The 14086-nt window shown below is 46.4% G+C and overlaps 1 protein-coding gene across 4 annotated transcripts in view; it reads left to right on the top strand.

The window, feature by feature from the left end:
- The window catches only part of LOC140391832 (solute carrier family 35 member F2-like), a 142571-nt gene extending 131580 nt beyond the window's left edge, over positions 1 to 10991 (top strand). For all 4 annotated transcript variants that reach the window (XR_011935195.1, XR_011935194.1, XM_072476775.1 and 1 more), the window contains one exon: positions 9932 to 10991. Coding sequence is in view for 2 of the 4 variants with exons in the window: in XM_072476775.1 (XP_072332876.1) it covers positions 9932 to 9997 (66 nt within the window). In the remaining 2 variants the exon portion in view is untranslated. The remainder of the gene's footprint in view (positions 1 to 9931) is intronic.
- Positions 10992 to 14086: the final 3095 nt, after the last annotated feature.

Raw genomic sequence — 14086 nt, 5'->3', positions numbered from 1 at the left:
CTTTTCATCCGCCTGCATAAGTAAAGGTCTCCATTTTCTCATCAAGACATCACTTTTACGGTAATAACACTCTGGTATCCACTCAGATTCCTCTTCCGTGTATGCTTTCAAAATTGTTTCTGATAATTGCACTTCAACGTCATCTTCACTCTTTGATTTCTCCTCTTGTCTTAACCTGTGACTTTGCGACCTTGTTACTACACAATCCGAAAAATCCCAGGATATCCGTTCTCCAACATTTCAGTTGTCTGATTTTCCACTGGCTTATCAACCACAGTAGGCATCACTCCCACCTGCGATCCAGCTATATCATCACCCAAGATAAACTGTACTCCTGGACAAGATAGTTTCTCTATTACTCCTACTACCACTTCACCACTCTTCACTGGACTTTCCAACCTTACCTTATATAATTGAACACTACTCCTCTCACCCGGAATTCCACATATTACCACCTTTTCTGGCAACATTCTTCCCAAACTACATAACTCCTCATCTCTTACCATTAAAGATTGACTAGCTCCCGTATCTCTTAAAATTGTGACTTCTTTACCTGCTCCTCCTGATACACATGAGTAAACCTTACCCACACAAGTAAATTCTTTAAAGAGATATGACACCTTCTTATCAATCACCTCTTGAACAGGCTGTACAATCTTTTGCACCTCCTTTGCTTCACTTGGGCTTTCCTTTACCACTTCAACAAACCCCACTGTCGTATCCTGTTTTACCACATCAGCCTTCCCAGTGTTTTTCTTCAACCACCAACACTGTGACTTTACATGGCCTAGTTTATTATAGTGAAAACATTTGAAACTTTTCATTTCTTTTCCACCCTCCTGGATTTCTTTTTTAATCTGAGGTACACTCTCCTTATTATCTCCCATCAGATCACCTTTACCTTTACCACTTGAGTATTTCTCATGTCCCAGTTTCTATCCCTCACAGGCTGAAACTGATGTCGTAAACCAAGCTTTGATTTATGAAGTAATTCATAATCATCTGCCATTTCTGCTGCTAACCTTGCAGTTTTAACCTTCTGCTCTTCCACATGAGTTCTCACTACATCAGGAATTGAATTGTTAAACTCCTCCAAAAGTATAATTTCTCTGAGAACTTCATAAGTTTGGTCTATTTTCAAAGCCCTTATCCACCTATCACAATTACTCTATTTGATTCTTTCAAACCCCATGTATGTTTGATCGAATTATTTCCTTAAATTTCTAAACCTTTGTCTGTAACCTTCAGGCACTAGTTCATATGCACCTAAGATGGATTTTTTCACCTCCTTACACATCCAGATACGTCCTCCAGTAGTGATGTAAACACTTCACTAGCCCTACCTATCAGCTTTGTTTGAATCAGTAATACCCACATGCCCTGTGGCTATTTCATTTGTTTAGCCACCTTCTCAAATGAAATGAAAAAGGCTTCCACCTCCTTCTTGTCAAACCTTGGCAATGCTTGGACATATTTAAATAGACCCCACCAAGCCTTCGACTATGATGCTTTTTCTCACTATCCTCATCACTATCAACCAACTGTTTATTTTCCTTTACGTCTGCCAATTTTAACTGACTGTCATGTTTCATGGCCATTTTCTGAAGTTGAAACTCTCTCTCTTTATCTTTTTCCCTGATCTGTATCTCCCTTTCTCTTTCTTTTTGTTCTGCTCGGGCTATTCTTTCTTTTCTCCTTTCTTCTCTCTCCTTTTCTTTTTCTCTTTCGTATTCAAGCTGCTTTAATTCTTTCTCATGTTTAATTTGTAACTGAATTTTTGCCATTTCCAATGAGTCAAACGTATCTCAGGCAACTTTAAATGCTTAGTCACCGCCATAATTACCTCATCTTTTCGCATTTTGTCAGGTAATGTTAACTGCAATGTTTTTGCCAAATCTAGCAGTCTGCTTTTAGTCTCTGTCCGTAAGGTACTGTATGTGACTGCTACCCCCAAAAACTTCAAAACCTCTGAAAGAGCCATTGTTCACAACACACTCCCTACTTAAACTAAAATACCACACTTGAAAAGCAACCACAATATGCTCACCCCTCACTGTCTTTAAGTTCACTAAGCCAATCCAATAGATAGACTTTTATCCTGGACGAGCCCCCAATTTGTTATAGGCCAGGGTTTTGTAGCCATCTTGGAACGTCACGTCCCGGTTACAAAATGGACACTTTGCAAAGAATGCAGAGAAAATTGGACAATACCGAAAAAGCAATCAGGTGCAAGGTCTGTCTGTTGATTAGAGCTGTAGCTCTCAGACAAGACCGATACTGCAGAACCATCTACATATTAATGAGCCATCCCCGGGAACAAAAAGGCAACAGTTAGGTAAACAATGCTAAGACAGACACCCCGGCGCCAGAGGAGACTAAAACAAAGCAAACCAATGGCCACCTAGGACACGCCCAGCAATCAGGGCACCCACCCCTCTATTGGAGGAAAATCGATAAGGACGATTGGGAAACGGCCCAATTAATTGGGGCCAAGTTCAAGGCCCGCCCATAAGCACGTAAAGCCCCTTTGGGTATAAAAAGGATTCCCCAAGAGAGAATCGCTCTCTTGGCCTTGGCTCTCAACGAGGAGAGACCGGCCAACGCTACTCCAGACCAAGTAAGTTCCAATTCAATGCACGCTACGAGATAGACGCTCCTAGTTGCTATCCTGTAAACAGCTCAACCCAGCAGTCTCAGAACCGAGCAACGGCCATTGTTCCTCTGAATGAGTGTTTAGGTTGTAGAGTTTTATGCATGAGTATATTTGACTGTGTGTAAATAAATGAGCATTGCGTTTGAACGTACTAACTGGTGTATCGAGTCTTTTATCAGTATTTGGTTTTGAACCTTGTGGCAGTATCGAAAGATACTTGGCAACTTTTGAGCAAACGTAATTAAACAGAGCCAAATTAAGAGACAACAGCAAGTTAGCAACATTTACTGGCGACTCTGGTGGACTCGACTTCGAAGTGGCCTAACCACTCCGAGAGAACCCAAATTTGAATTGAGAATCCAATTGGAAACAGAAAAACCACAAGTGTAAGAACAGTACTGATCAAGCCTCCGAGATTCGGAAGTGTGTTAATGCATGCGTACTAACAGGGATATAAGGTAAACCTGAGAGATTTTGTTGCATAAAACTGTCGGCAGTTTTGTAGGCTGGAAATGAGCGTAAGCCTTACCCATGTTTACATCACCACTTTATCACCCCCTGTTCCAAATTCAGTAGAGAACCTAGATGGAGAAAATGGCAATGAAGGCAATGGAACCCCTTATGAACCCCCAGGAATTCGAGGTCGCAGCGACCAGCAGAGTAGGACAGTGTCCCATTTGGGAAGATGAAATCAGAAAGTACCTCAAAGGGAAAGGATGGCCCCTTTGGAGCGAATTCTGTGCGAATGGTGAAACAGGTCCCGGGAGTACAGGACATAATTGGTGGGAGAACCTGTCAGAGATACACAAGAAGAACTTGGGGAAAGCTCGCAAGCCGATGGCAATCGTGTCCTGTTTGGCACAATTGCGAGGCACAGAGGAGGTCGGTAGGACGCTCCGTAGAGAGATAGAGGAGCGAGGCAGAAGTAGTGAGGTAGACGTGAGCGAAGTAGAGAAGGAGAATAGAGATTTGAGAGAGCAGTTAGTGGCGAGGGACAGAGTGGTGGATGATGCCAAGATGGCACACCAGTCTTGTCTCGCGCATTTGAGTAGTTTCCAAACGCAATAAGATAAGGCCTACCAGGACATGCAACGTGCGGTGTTGGTAAGACAAGAGACCGAGCAACAAGTTGAGAAATTGCAGAAAGAGTGCAATGATTTGAAAGCAGCCTTACGAGCACTCCATACTTCCACAATGGAACAAAGGCAGAGCTCAGTAGACCACGCAAAGTGCCGGAAGCAAATTGCAGAATTGCAATCTCTGCTTTCCGTTCAAAATGGGTTTCAAATCACATTTGGACCCCAGTTAGATCAGGAAAATGGCTCCGATTGGCAGGAATTGAACGAGACTGCCCATAGATACGTACATGGGACATGTACGCAGGAAAAACCCCAGAAAAGGAAAGCGCCCCAACCCCCAACCGAACAGGCAGAACACCCCCCCCCAATGACCTTGTAACCACACACCACAGGGTCACAGCAGAAGGAGACGCAGATTTCCTTTATACAACCCCGTTAACCGTGACCCAATTACGGGACACGTGTGGAACAATTACACCGTTCCTTACCACATCAGACGCCCACCAATTTTTCGCGAAAGTCAAACAGCAGGCTACCATGTACGGCCTGGACGAAAAGGAGCAAGTGAAGCTCACAGTTTTAAGCCTCGACCCTTCAGTCATGGCAGCCCTTCCCGACCCACAGAATGTAGGAGGAGGCACACGCCAAGAGATGCACACAGCGATCCTTGATGCAATCGGCTGTAACAGAGGAGACCCCGTAGAAGGCCTAAACAAGTGTAGGCAAAAGAAAACAGAGCACCCCACAGCGTTTGCTGGATGCTTGTGGATACACTTCACAGCAGTTTTCGGAGAGTTAGCCCGCGCCCATTTGTCCCCAGATAATATGGCCAAATGGAATCGAATCCTAGTCTCTCACACGACAGATGCAGGACAGAGAGCTTGTGCAAATTAAGACCCCTCCGACGAGGCCCACAATGAAAAATGGGTTTTGAAGAGATTGTCCCGCTCTTGGGAGCAATCAGTCCAAGGCAAAACCGCATTTATAAAACCCGATGAAGAGCAGGCAGAGATGAATCTAGTTAAAGCGCACCAGAACCCCGCATGGATAAATGAGGGCAGGAACAGCCCACCCCAGCCCAAAGCTCAAGAATGTTACAATTGTGGACAGTTAGGACACTTTGCACGAGAGTGCAATGCACCCCAAAAGCAGCAGAGAAACCAACAGACAGGCACCCTAAACAGGAATAGGGCAAAACCGATCCATAGCGTTAGCGCCCATTCAGAGAATGCAGAAATGAACGGCACCGACTGACGGTGTTCGGGCTCCCCAACTTGGGTCTGCGACACCCTTTGGGACAAGTCCGGTAGACCGTAGGTAGCAGGCAAAGTCCGGGGACTCCCAGTAGAATTTCTTTGGGACACAGGAGGGTCCCGCGCCACACTCAATTCCTCCACAATGTTTCAGCGAGACACGTGGCCCACAGCAGACACCATCACACTCAGCGGCTTTACAAGTCATTTACAACAAGGACACATCACAGCCCCTGTAGCGATACAAATAGGGAACATCACAATTAATCACCCCGTAGTTTTGGTTGATCTGCCCCAGACAGCAGAACATATCCTAGGGATCGATTTTATGAGCTCCCACAACCTTTCTTTTGACCCAGTTAACAAGTGTGTTTGGGAAATGGCAAAGGCAGCACGAGTCCCCGCCACGGTCACAGTAGGAGAGTATATAAACAGGACTAGCTCAGTAGGAAACTTCTGGTTCCACCCTCGAGCCATTAGTGCAGACAAACAGGTTAGGGCAGTCCTGCAGGAACACAAAGCGGCATTTGCACAGCACAAGCACGACTGTGGCAAATTTTTTGGCTTTGTGTCCCGACCCTAAACCCCAGAAGCAGTACGGATTTCCCCAGGAAGCAGAGGGAGAAATCTCCAAAGTAATAGAGAGTTTGTTGGATCAAGGCATACTCAGATCAGTAGCCTCCACAAACAATGCACCAATTTGGCCCGTCAGGAAACCGGGTGGATCATGGCGACTGACCATTGATTACCGGGAACTGAACAAAGTAACCCCAGCAGCAGCTCCCACCGTAGCCACGAGTCCTGAGACCATGCTCAAACAGGGACTCCAGTCAAAACATTTTTCGGTTTAGGACATTAGCAATGGCCTTTGGTCCATTCCATTGGCTAAAGCGTGCCAGTACAAATTCGTCTTTACATTCCAGGGACAACAATATACATGGACAAGACTTCCACAACTCCCCCTCCATTTTCCACCGACAGCTGGCAAATGGATTAGCAAAATTTTCCCGCCCCGATTGTCTGGTCCAGTATGTAGACGATTTGTTACTACAGACAGACACAAAGGGAGAGCACATTTCGCTTCTCGCCGAACTACTAGGACTCCTGAAAGAAATTGGTTGTAAAGTCAACCCCAAGAAGGCCCAGATTTTGAAAGAGAAAGTGATTTACTTAGGAACAGTGATCACACATGGTAAACGCGAGATCGAGCAAAAGAGAATTGACTCGATCGTCAAATTGCCCCTTCCCCCACAATGTCTCAGCCCTCCGGTCATTTTTAGGATTGGTTGGCTACTGCCGGAACCGTATTGACGGTTTCGCCACTAAAGCCTCGCCCCTTTCCGAACTTCCCAAGAAGCAGGCACCTTGGGAATGGCTTCCACAGCATACAGGTGCCGTGGATGCTTTAAAAAGAGCCCTCAGCACAGCCCCCGCATTACAGGTCCCAGATCCACATTCCCCGTACGCTATCGAAGTAGCAAGCACCGACCGAACCCTTTCGGCCGTGCTCCTCCAGGAACGCCATAACCAATTACGCCCCGTAGCATACGCCTCACGCATGTTAGACCCCGTAGAGCAAGGATTTTCTGTCTGTGAAAGGCACCTGCTCGCAGTTTTTTGGGCAATACAGTACTTCGCCTACATTACAGGACTCAACCCCATTACCATCCTCACAGAACACACCCCAGCACAGCTATTGTTAGACGGCCGATTTAAGGATGGCACAGTCAGCCAAATCCACGCAGCCATTTGGACCCTTCTTTTACAGGGACGGGACATCACAGTAAAAAGAGCCAAGACCCACATGTTCCTTGCCGATAATTTGCAGTATGCAGGCACCCCTCATGAGTGTGAGATCATCACCACAAAACAGAACACAGGCCCATTTATTCCCAAAACACCTCAGGTAATACACCCCAGACATCCCAGCCCACAGACACGTGCACACCCCTGAAGATTTATGTGGATGGCTCCTCCACAGTGTTAAATGGAAAGAGAATCACTGGTATTTACGTAGAGGACGTGCAGGGACGCGCCCTAGATGAGATTTCACTAAAGTTGCCAGGACACTTAGGCTCGTAGGCAGCAGAACTGGCAGCGATTGCTTACATTGTAGACCACTCCGACTCGTTCCCGACCCCAGCAGACATCTATTCAGACAGCTTGTATGTAGGGAATTCCTACCCCTGTGGGAAACGAGAGGATTTGTTTCCACGGACGGTAAACCCCTACCCTCAGCCCCATTACTCCGCTATATCTTAGAGACAGCGAAGGATAGAAAATATGGAATAATTAAGGTTCTCAGTCATCACCATTCTTCCCCCCCTGGTAATGTTAAAGCAGACGCCCTAGCGAAGACAGGCTCCAGGCATGGTTATTTTTGGAAACCCCCCCGAAAGCACCCCAGTACACGCAGTTCAGGTCACACAGACCAATAGTCACGATCTAGCGAAGGCACGGAAAGAGGACGAGAAACTCAAGGAAGTTTTAAAGGGTACCTTCCCAGCCCCGTATGATAAATACAAGAATGCAATAACCACACATGACGGTGTGATTTTAAAGGATGGCATTTATATAGTTCCCAGCCAGGACAGGAATCAGATCATTTGTCAGTTCCATGACAGTTATGGACACCAAGGTATTGAACCCACCCTAGCCCACCTCAGACCGCTCTACTGGTGGCCTGATTTAAAAGCCGATGTTACACATTACATAGAGAATTGCTTGATCTGTGCCCAGAACAATCCAGACAGATATGCGAAAAAGGCTCAACTTAGTTATACCCGTCCCGTTAATGGACCCTGGACAAATCTACAGATAGACTATATAGGACCCCTACCCCCTTGCAGAAATGGTTATAAGTATGTGTTGGTGGTCATAGACACCTTCACAAAATGGGTGGAAGCATTTCCATTGAGAACTAATACGGCCAAGACGACAGCTAAAATACTAACACAGCACATCTTTACAAGATGGGGCCTCCCCCGCGGTATAGAATCCGATCAAGGCTCCCATTTCACAGGACGTGTAATGAAAAACGTCCTCACGATTTTCGGCATTAGACAAAAGTTTCATATCACATATCACCCCCAGTCAAGTGGTCTTGTAGAGAGGATGAACAGGACATTAAAAGCCACCCTCAGGAAAATGGTGCAACAGAACAACAGCACCTGGGATTCAGTTCTCCCATTTGCTTTAATGTTTATAAGGAACACGGTATCCACGTCCTCAGGATACACCCCCCACACTCTCATGACCAGATGCCCCATGAAAGGGACAGAGTATTTATTAGGACTGGATTTGGCCGGCCCCGCAGTCACCGCCCTCATGCATGAAAATTCTGTACAACAATTAATAGAGAACATAAAGGTGGCCCAACTCGCAGCAGCTGTGAGACTTGGGACCAGGAAGAAACAGAGCAAGGCTTGTTTCGACAAAACAGTACACGCCACTGAGTTTGCAGTAGGGCAGCAAGTGATGCTTTCCCTATACAACCCGTTCATTCCTTTCCCCTAAATTCTCCGGACCATACTCCATTTCGGACAAAGTCAGCCCATCGGTACACAAGATTACATATCCCAATGGCAAGTCTGTGCGGTTCCACATAAACCAGCTCAAGGCTTATGGCTCGCAGAATAACCACACACACCACGTCCTGCTCGCAGCAGCAGACGAGCACGCCCCGCCCACAGATGACGTTTTCCTACCCCCCCCCCCCAACCAGTCCAGCCCGTCCTCAGACACAACTTCAACTCCACCCCCAGAGACATGACTCCGTCTCTCCCTTCCTTCAACCAGCAGCGACAGCGACAGTGATAGCGATCACGATGACGATAGCCACAGCACACCACGTTACGATTATCCCCCTGTTCCAGGCCCCACTCCTAACTAATCCGAGCATGATTCCAGTGACCCCTTCAAGATTACATACATCAAAGCCCCTGACCCAGACCCACCGCCCGACGATTACGGATTACAACCTAGCAGCTCCAACCTCGACACACGATTCTGGCTCCGAGACAATTTGTTCAGGCTCATCCGGAATGATGAGATGGATCCCAATTCACCCCAAGCAGCTTTAGCACGGTTTCTACAGTCAAGAGTTTGGCAGCCGGGAGAAGATGATGACTTAGAGTCTGATTCCCACCAAACAAATCCCTTTGCGACCCTGTTCGCTCTTGAGCAGTGAGGTGTCCAGATGATGGAAAAAAGGGACCGATGGAGAGATACGGTGTCCTTTCTGTGGAACCTGCACCATGTTTGTTGTATGTTTGTTCGTTAGTGTTAATGTTAAGTGTTGTTTGTAAACTTAAAACTTTTTCACGGACCCACGTCGCCACTCCTTTAACGCCCCTTGGCAGGTAATGGAACAAGTTTGGCCCCAGACAACAGTTCAGAGGAACTAGTTTGTCAACAGAAACCAGGTTAGAGGGACAAGTTTGTCAGCAGACAACAAGGCAGCCCCCACGACAACCACATTCTTACCCGTTCTTGCCGGTTGATCAGGCAGTGGAGAAACAGCACTGGTCCCCGCCCTGCCTGAGGACCCCCCTCTGGTCAGCTACGCTCGGGTAGAGCACAAACGGCATTGATCACCGTCCTACCTGGGGATTCCACCCATTTCTTACCCGCAACGGCCCATACGCACCCCATTTTGGCACTTTCAGTTCGAAATTCTTTTGTTTGGTTTTGGCAACCCTTAGGTTGCTTCCGTATGCTATTTACATCCTCAAACACTAGGATGGTAGATCGCACAGGCTGCGAGACAGCCCGCACTATGTCAGTATTTTTCTCGGATATCTTGTCCCAAATATTTGGTTTAAAAAAAAAATGAGGGAGTCACAGATGGTGACCAATTATAAAGGGAAATTGGCAACAAAGGACAGACAGACAGGCATACGAGATTTCAAGCAAGATAATAACAGATATTATGCTTGTGTTCACAGAGCTCCGGAACCTCAGGAACCCCACAGGAAGAAGAAAAAGAAGAAGACAGAATGACGGAAAGATGAAGACGACCTCCATCTTTTTCACCTGGATCTTAGCGGGATCCCTTCAGTTGCGCGCGGACACTACCCCCCTGACCCCTACCACACAAGCCGTGAATGATTCCCACCCCTGCAATACACAGAACCCTGAGATAGCTAGCCCCGCGACAGCTAACGATACCCCGACCTGGTGTGATATGCTTATCACCTGGTACTCACTATCGTGTGTAGTAGAAGCCCTCTTAGTACTGCCGATACTTTGCAGTGTTGTGCAGACACTTAGAGTCAGGAAATGGCGAAAGAGAGCCTACCGCTCTCGTACCCCGGTATACAGGTTTAGGTCCCCCATTTTCAGATTCCACCAAACCCCCGAACCCCATTGACGTGAATTAAAGTGCATCCGTTTCTCTTTATGTATTCTGTTAAATAAAGAAATGTAAACCTCTGTGCCTGACTGCCAGGCCAGAGAAATTTGTGTGCTGCTATTTTGTACAGTTTAAGATGTTATAGATTATTTTTGGGATTGTTCAGTGAGGATAGTTTATTGAGGATAGTTAGAGGTTCCAGTTTTTTTATTTTTCTGTAATGCATGTATTAATGTCATAGCGCCCCGTAGAGTTTTATAATAATGTATGTATTTAAACTGATTTAGGTAAAATTGTGTTTCATAGGATAGGGCAGAGTAGAGCCTGATTATGGGTGCCCCATTTGGTCAGAGGACAAAGACGACGCAGTAATGTGATCCTTCACGCTTCGCGTTGAGGATCACAAGGAGGGACTGTAGCCATCTGGGATGGCCATGTCCCGATTACAAAATGGACACTTTGCAAAGAATGCTGGGAAAATTGGACAATACCGAAAAAAGCAAGCAGGTGCAAGGTCTGTCTGTTGATTAGAGCTGTAGCTCTCAGACAAGACCGATACTGCATTTTAATAATAGTGATAGTTTAGATTGTAGAGTTTTATGCATGAGTATATTTGACTGTGTGTAAATAAATGAGCATTGCTTTTGAACTTACTAACTGGTGTATCGAGTCTTTGATCAGTATTCGGTTTTGAACCTTGTGGCGGTGTCGAAAGATACCTGGCGACTCTTGAGCAAACGTAATTAAACAGAGCCAAATTAAGAGACAACAGCAAGTTAGCAACAGTTTAGAGAACCCCAAAGTGTATCATGGAGTTCACCTGACCCACAACATTTAATGGATTGTGGTATGGAGAGCACACGGCCCACTCGACAGGTGTGGTACAGCAGAAATGGAAAAGTATTTTTTAAAGCAAAACAATGTTTATTCTATGAACTCAAGTTAACCTTTTTAAAACATACAGTGAACACCTTAGCAACCATTAATTCAAATACAACCCCCAAAGACTACAACACTAAGTAATCCTTTAAACTTTTCTTTTAACATCCATACGACTTAAAAACAAATCTTTCACAGAAGCACATCAGGTTAAAGTTCAGGTTACTGAAAACATTTATAATTCTGAATTCACCAAATGATCAAGAGATAGTCTTCTGATGGCATTGAGAACAGCAGAACCGCTTGGTCTGGCTTCAGCTCCAACACTGAAAACGAAACTAAAACACACCCTGCAACAAACAGCCTAAAACAAAAGTAAAAAGCTGACAGACAGCCCAGCTCCACCCACACTCTGACATCACTGCAGTAATATGAGCAGCCAAACATTTCTTAAAGCTACATTCTCATGACAACCTTTTAGATGTAGGTTTTCTGCTCGCATTGCAGATGAGATCCCAGTTTGTTTAAAGGCTGTGCGTCATCAACCGTTAATTTATGCAAATCTGAAAATTGCAGGAAGTCATTGGGAGGATATCGATGAAAAAGTGGGATCCATGTATGGCTGGCCCTTAACAGCCGGTGCCTCTGAAACCTTTGAACGAAACAAGGCTCTGCCAGCTGTAACGATGTTTTAACATTTGGAATCTGTCTCCTGCCCAAACCTGGAAGGTTGGAATTTAATGGGAATGAAATGAATTGAAAATCGCTTATTGTCGCAAGTAGGCTTCAAATTAAGTTACTGTGAACAGCCCCTAGCCGCCACATTCCGGCCCCTGTTCGGGGAGGCTGGTACGGGAATTAAACCGTGCTGCTGGTCTGCCTTGAAAGCCAGCGATTTAGCCCTGTGCTAAACCAGCCCCTGAATGGCCTATGTCAAAACAGTGCAGAGTTCCTGTAATTTCCATTGTAACCTCTTTGAGGGATGTAATGTCTCTATACCACCCAGTTCTAATGCAGGTGCACAAGAGCCTACAATAATTGAATTAATAATTGACAGAAAGAGCAGTAAATGTACCGATAATTGAATGTACATAAAGTAATGAGAATGTTGTGAAGGAAACTGTGCAAAGAAATATGGCCATAGTAAGGGCTAGTAAAGGTAAAATAAATATTTTCCTATAGATAAGGGGGGCGATTTAATGGCCGCATTGCGCTTAAGCGAGAGCGTAATGAGGCCATTAAATTGCGGGAGAGGCCATAATCGAGAACCATGCTGGGCGCCGATCTGTTTGTGATCGAACCAGGCCGCTCCCGTTGTTGAAGTTAGGACATCGCTAGCCGCACATATCATTCTTCCCGAACCAGCCTTCCCGAACAGGCACCGGAATGTGGCGACTAGGGGCTTTTCACAGTAACTTCATTGAAGGCTACTTGTGACAATAAGCGATTTTCATTTCATTTCATTTTCTTTTTATTTCATTTCATTCATCGCGGTGTGGGGTGGGGGGATGCCTCGGGCTGGGGGGAGGGTCTGAGGTGTGGGGGAGGATGGCACAGGGGTGGGGATGGGGAAGAAAGACAGCCCGTATGGGGGGTTGGAAGTCCAGTGCCAACTCACCCATGTGGCCCGATGGAAGTTGTTGATCTTGTTGCGGCACTGGGTGCCGATCCTCCTGGTCACACTCCCCAAGCTGATGGCCACTGCCACTTCCTCCCAGGCAGCACTGGCTGCCCTGCAGCTGACCCTCCAAGACCCTCGGGGGAACAGGGTATCCCATCTGTCCTCTACCGCGTCCAGTAATCTGCCCAGGTTGGCATCGCCGAATCATGGGGCTGGTCTTCTCAGTGGCACGGCTGTGAGCTGAGTGAGGTTGACTGTGTAGGATCAGTTTAAGTGCTGCTCCCCTTGGTTACCGGGGGGCCGGCGAGGGCGGCCCCAGTGAATCAGCTGGTGGGACCATCATTTGTGGCGTGATGCCCGTGGGGCCTCGTTAAGTGGACCCATTAACGTTTTATAGCGGTGACGGCCTCGCCGGGACGAGTGTCGGGAAGCTCGCAGCAGTCCCTACTCGCAACCAGACTTTGGTTAAATCACGCCCCAAGAACTTAAAGGATTTTAAAGGGGTTATTTGGTTATTTACTTTAAAAGGACAAATGCAGGTCATAAGCCTAACTACACATCCTACCATGTACAGACTTGGGTATTCTTAACAGCAATCACTCCTCCACAAAGATGCACACCCAAAATCCTGCACACAAGCACGTCTTTTTTCTCATGTCAGGAAGGCAGCACAATGTAGGAATTGCTAAGGAGACCATACTCATATAGGAGTTCTTCCAGCCTAGAACTATGTTAAAATCTTAAAACACTAAGGTAATGACCATGACTATGGTACAAATTTTGACAACCACTGTCCTCACAAGCGTGGCTTCCTTAAAATCAAAGGGGCCCATAATAGAATCATACAATCCCTACAGTGCAAGACGGAAGCCATTCAGCCCAGTGAGTCTGCACCAACCTTCTGAAAGAGCATCCTACCTAGGCCCACTCTCACACCCTATCCCCGTAACCTAACCTGCACATTCCTGGACTGTGGGAGGAAACCAGAGCACCCGGAGGAAACTCACGCAGACATGGGAAGAATGTGCAAACTCCACACAGTCACCCGAGGCCAGAATTGAACCCTGGTCCCTGGCGCTGTGAGGCAGCAGTGCTAACCTCTGTGCCACCAGCCGCCCTCACTTACTAGAAATCGACAGTTATATATATCTTCTTAGAATAAGAGAGATCTCTCAGGAGAAATTAATGATAATCAAAACCAAATTTGGAACAGAAAGAGGTTGAACCTAATCGCAATTAATAGACCAC

This window comes from Scyliorhinus torazame, chromosome 15 (genome assembly GCF_047496885.1).
Source record: "Scyliorhinus torazame isolate Kashiwa2021f chromosome 15, sScyTor2.1, whole genome shotgun sequence".
Taxonomy (NCBI): domain Eukaryota; kingdom Metazoa; phylum Chordata; class Chondrichthyes; order Carcharhiniformes; family Scyliorhinidae; genus Scyliorhinus; species Scyliorhinus torazame.
The sequence above is the reverse complement of the archived record's forward strand: the minus strand, read 5'-3'. Positions and strand labels throughout refer to the sequence as shown.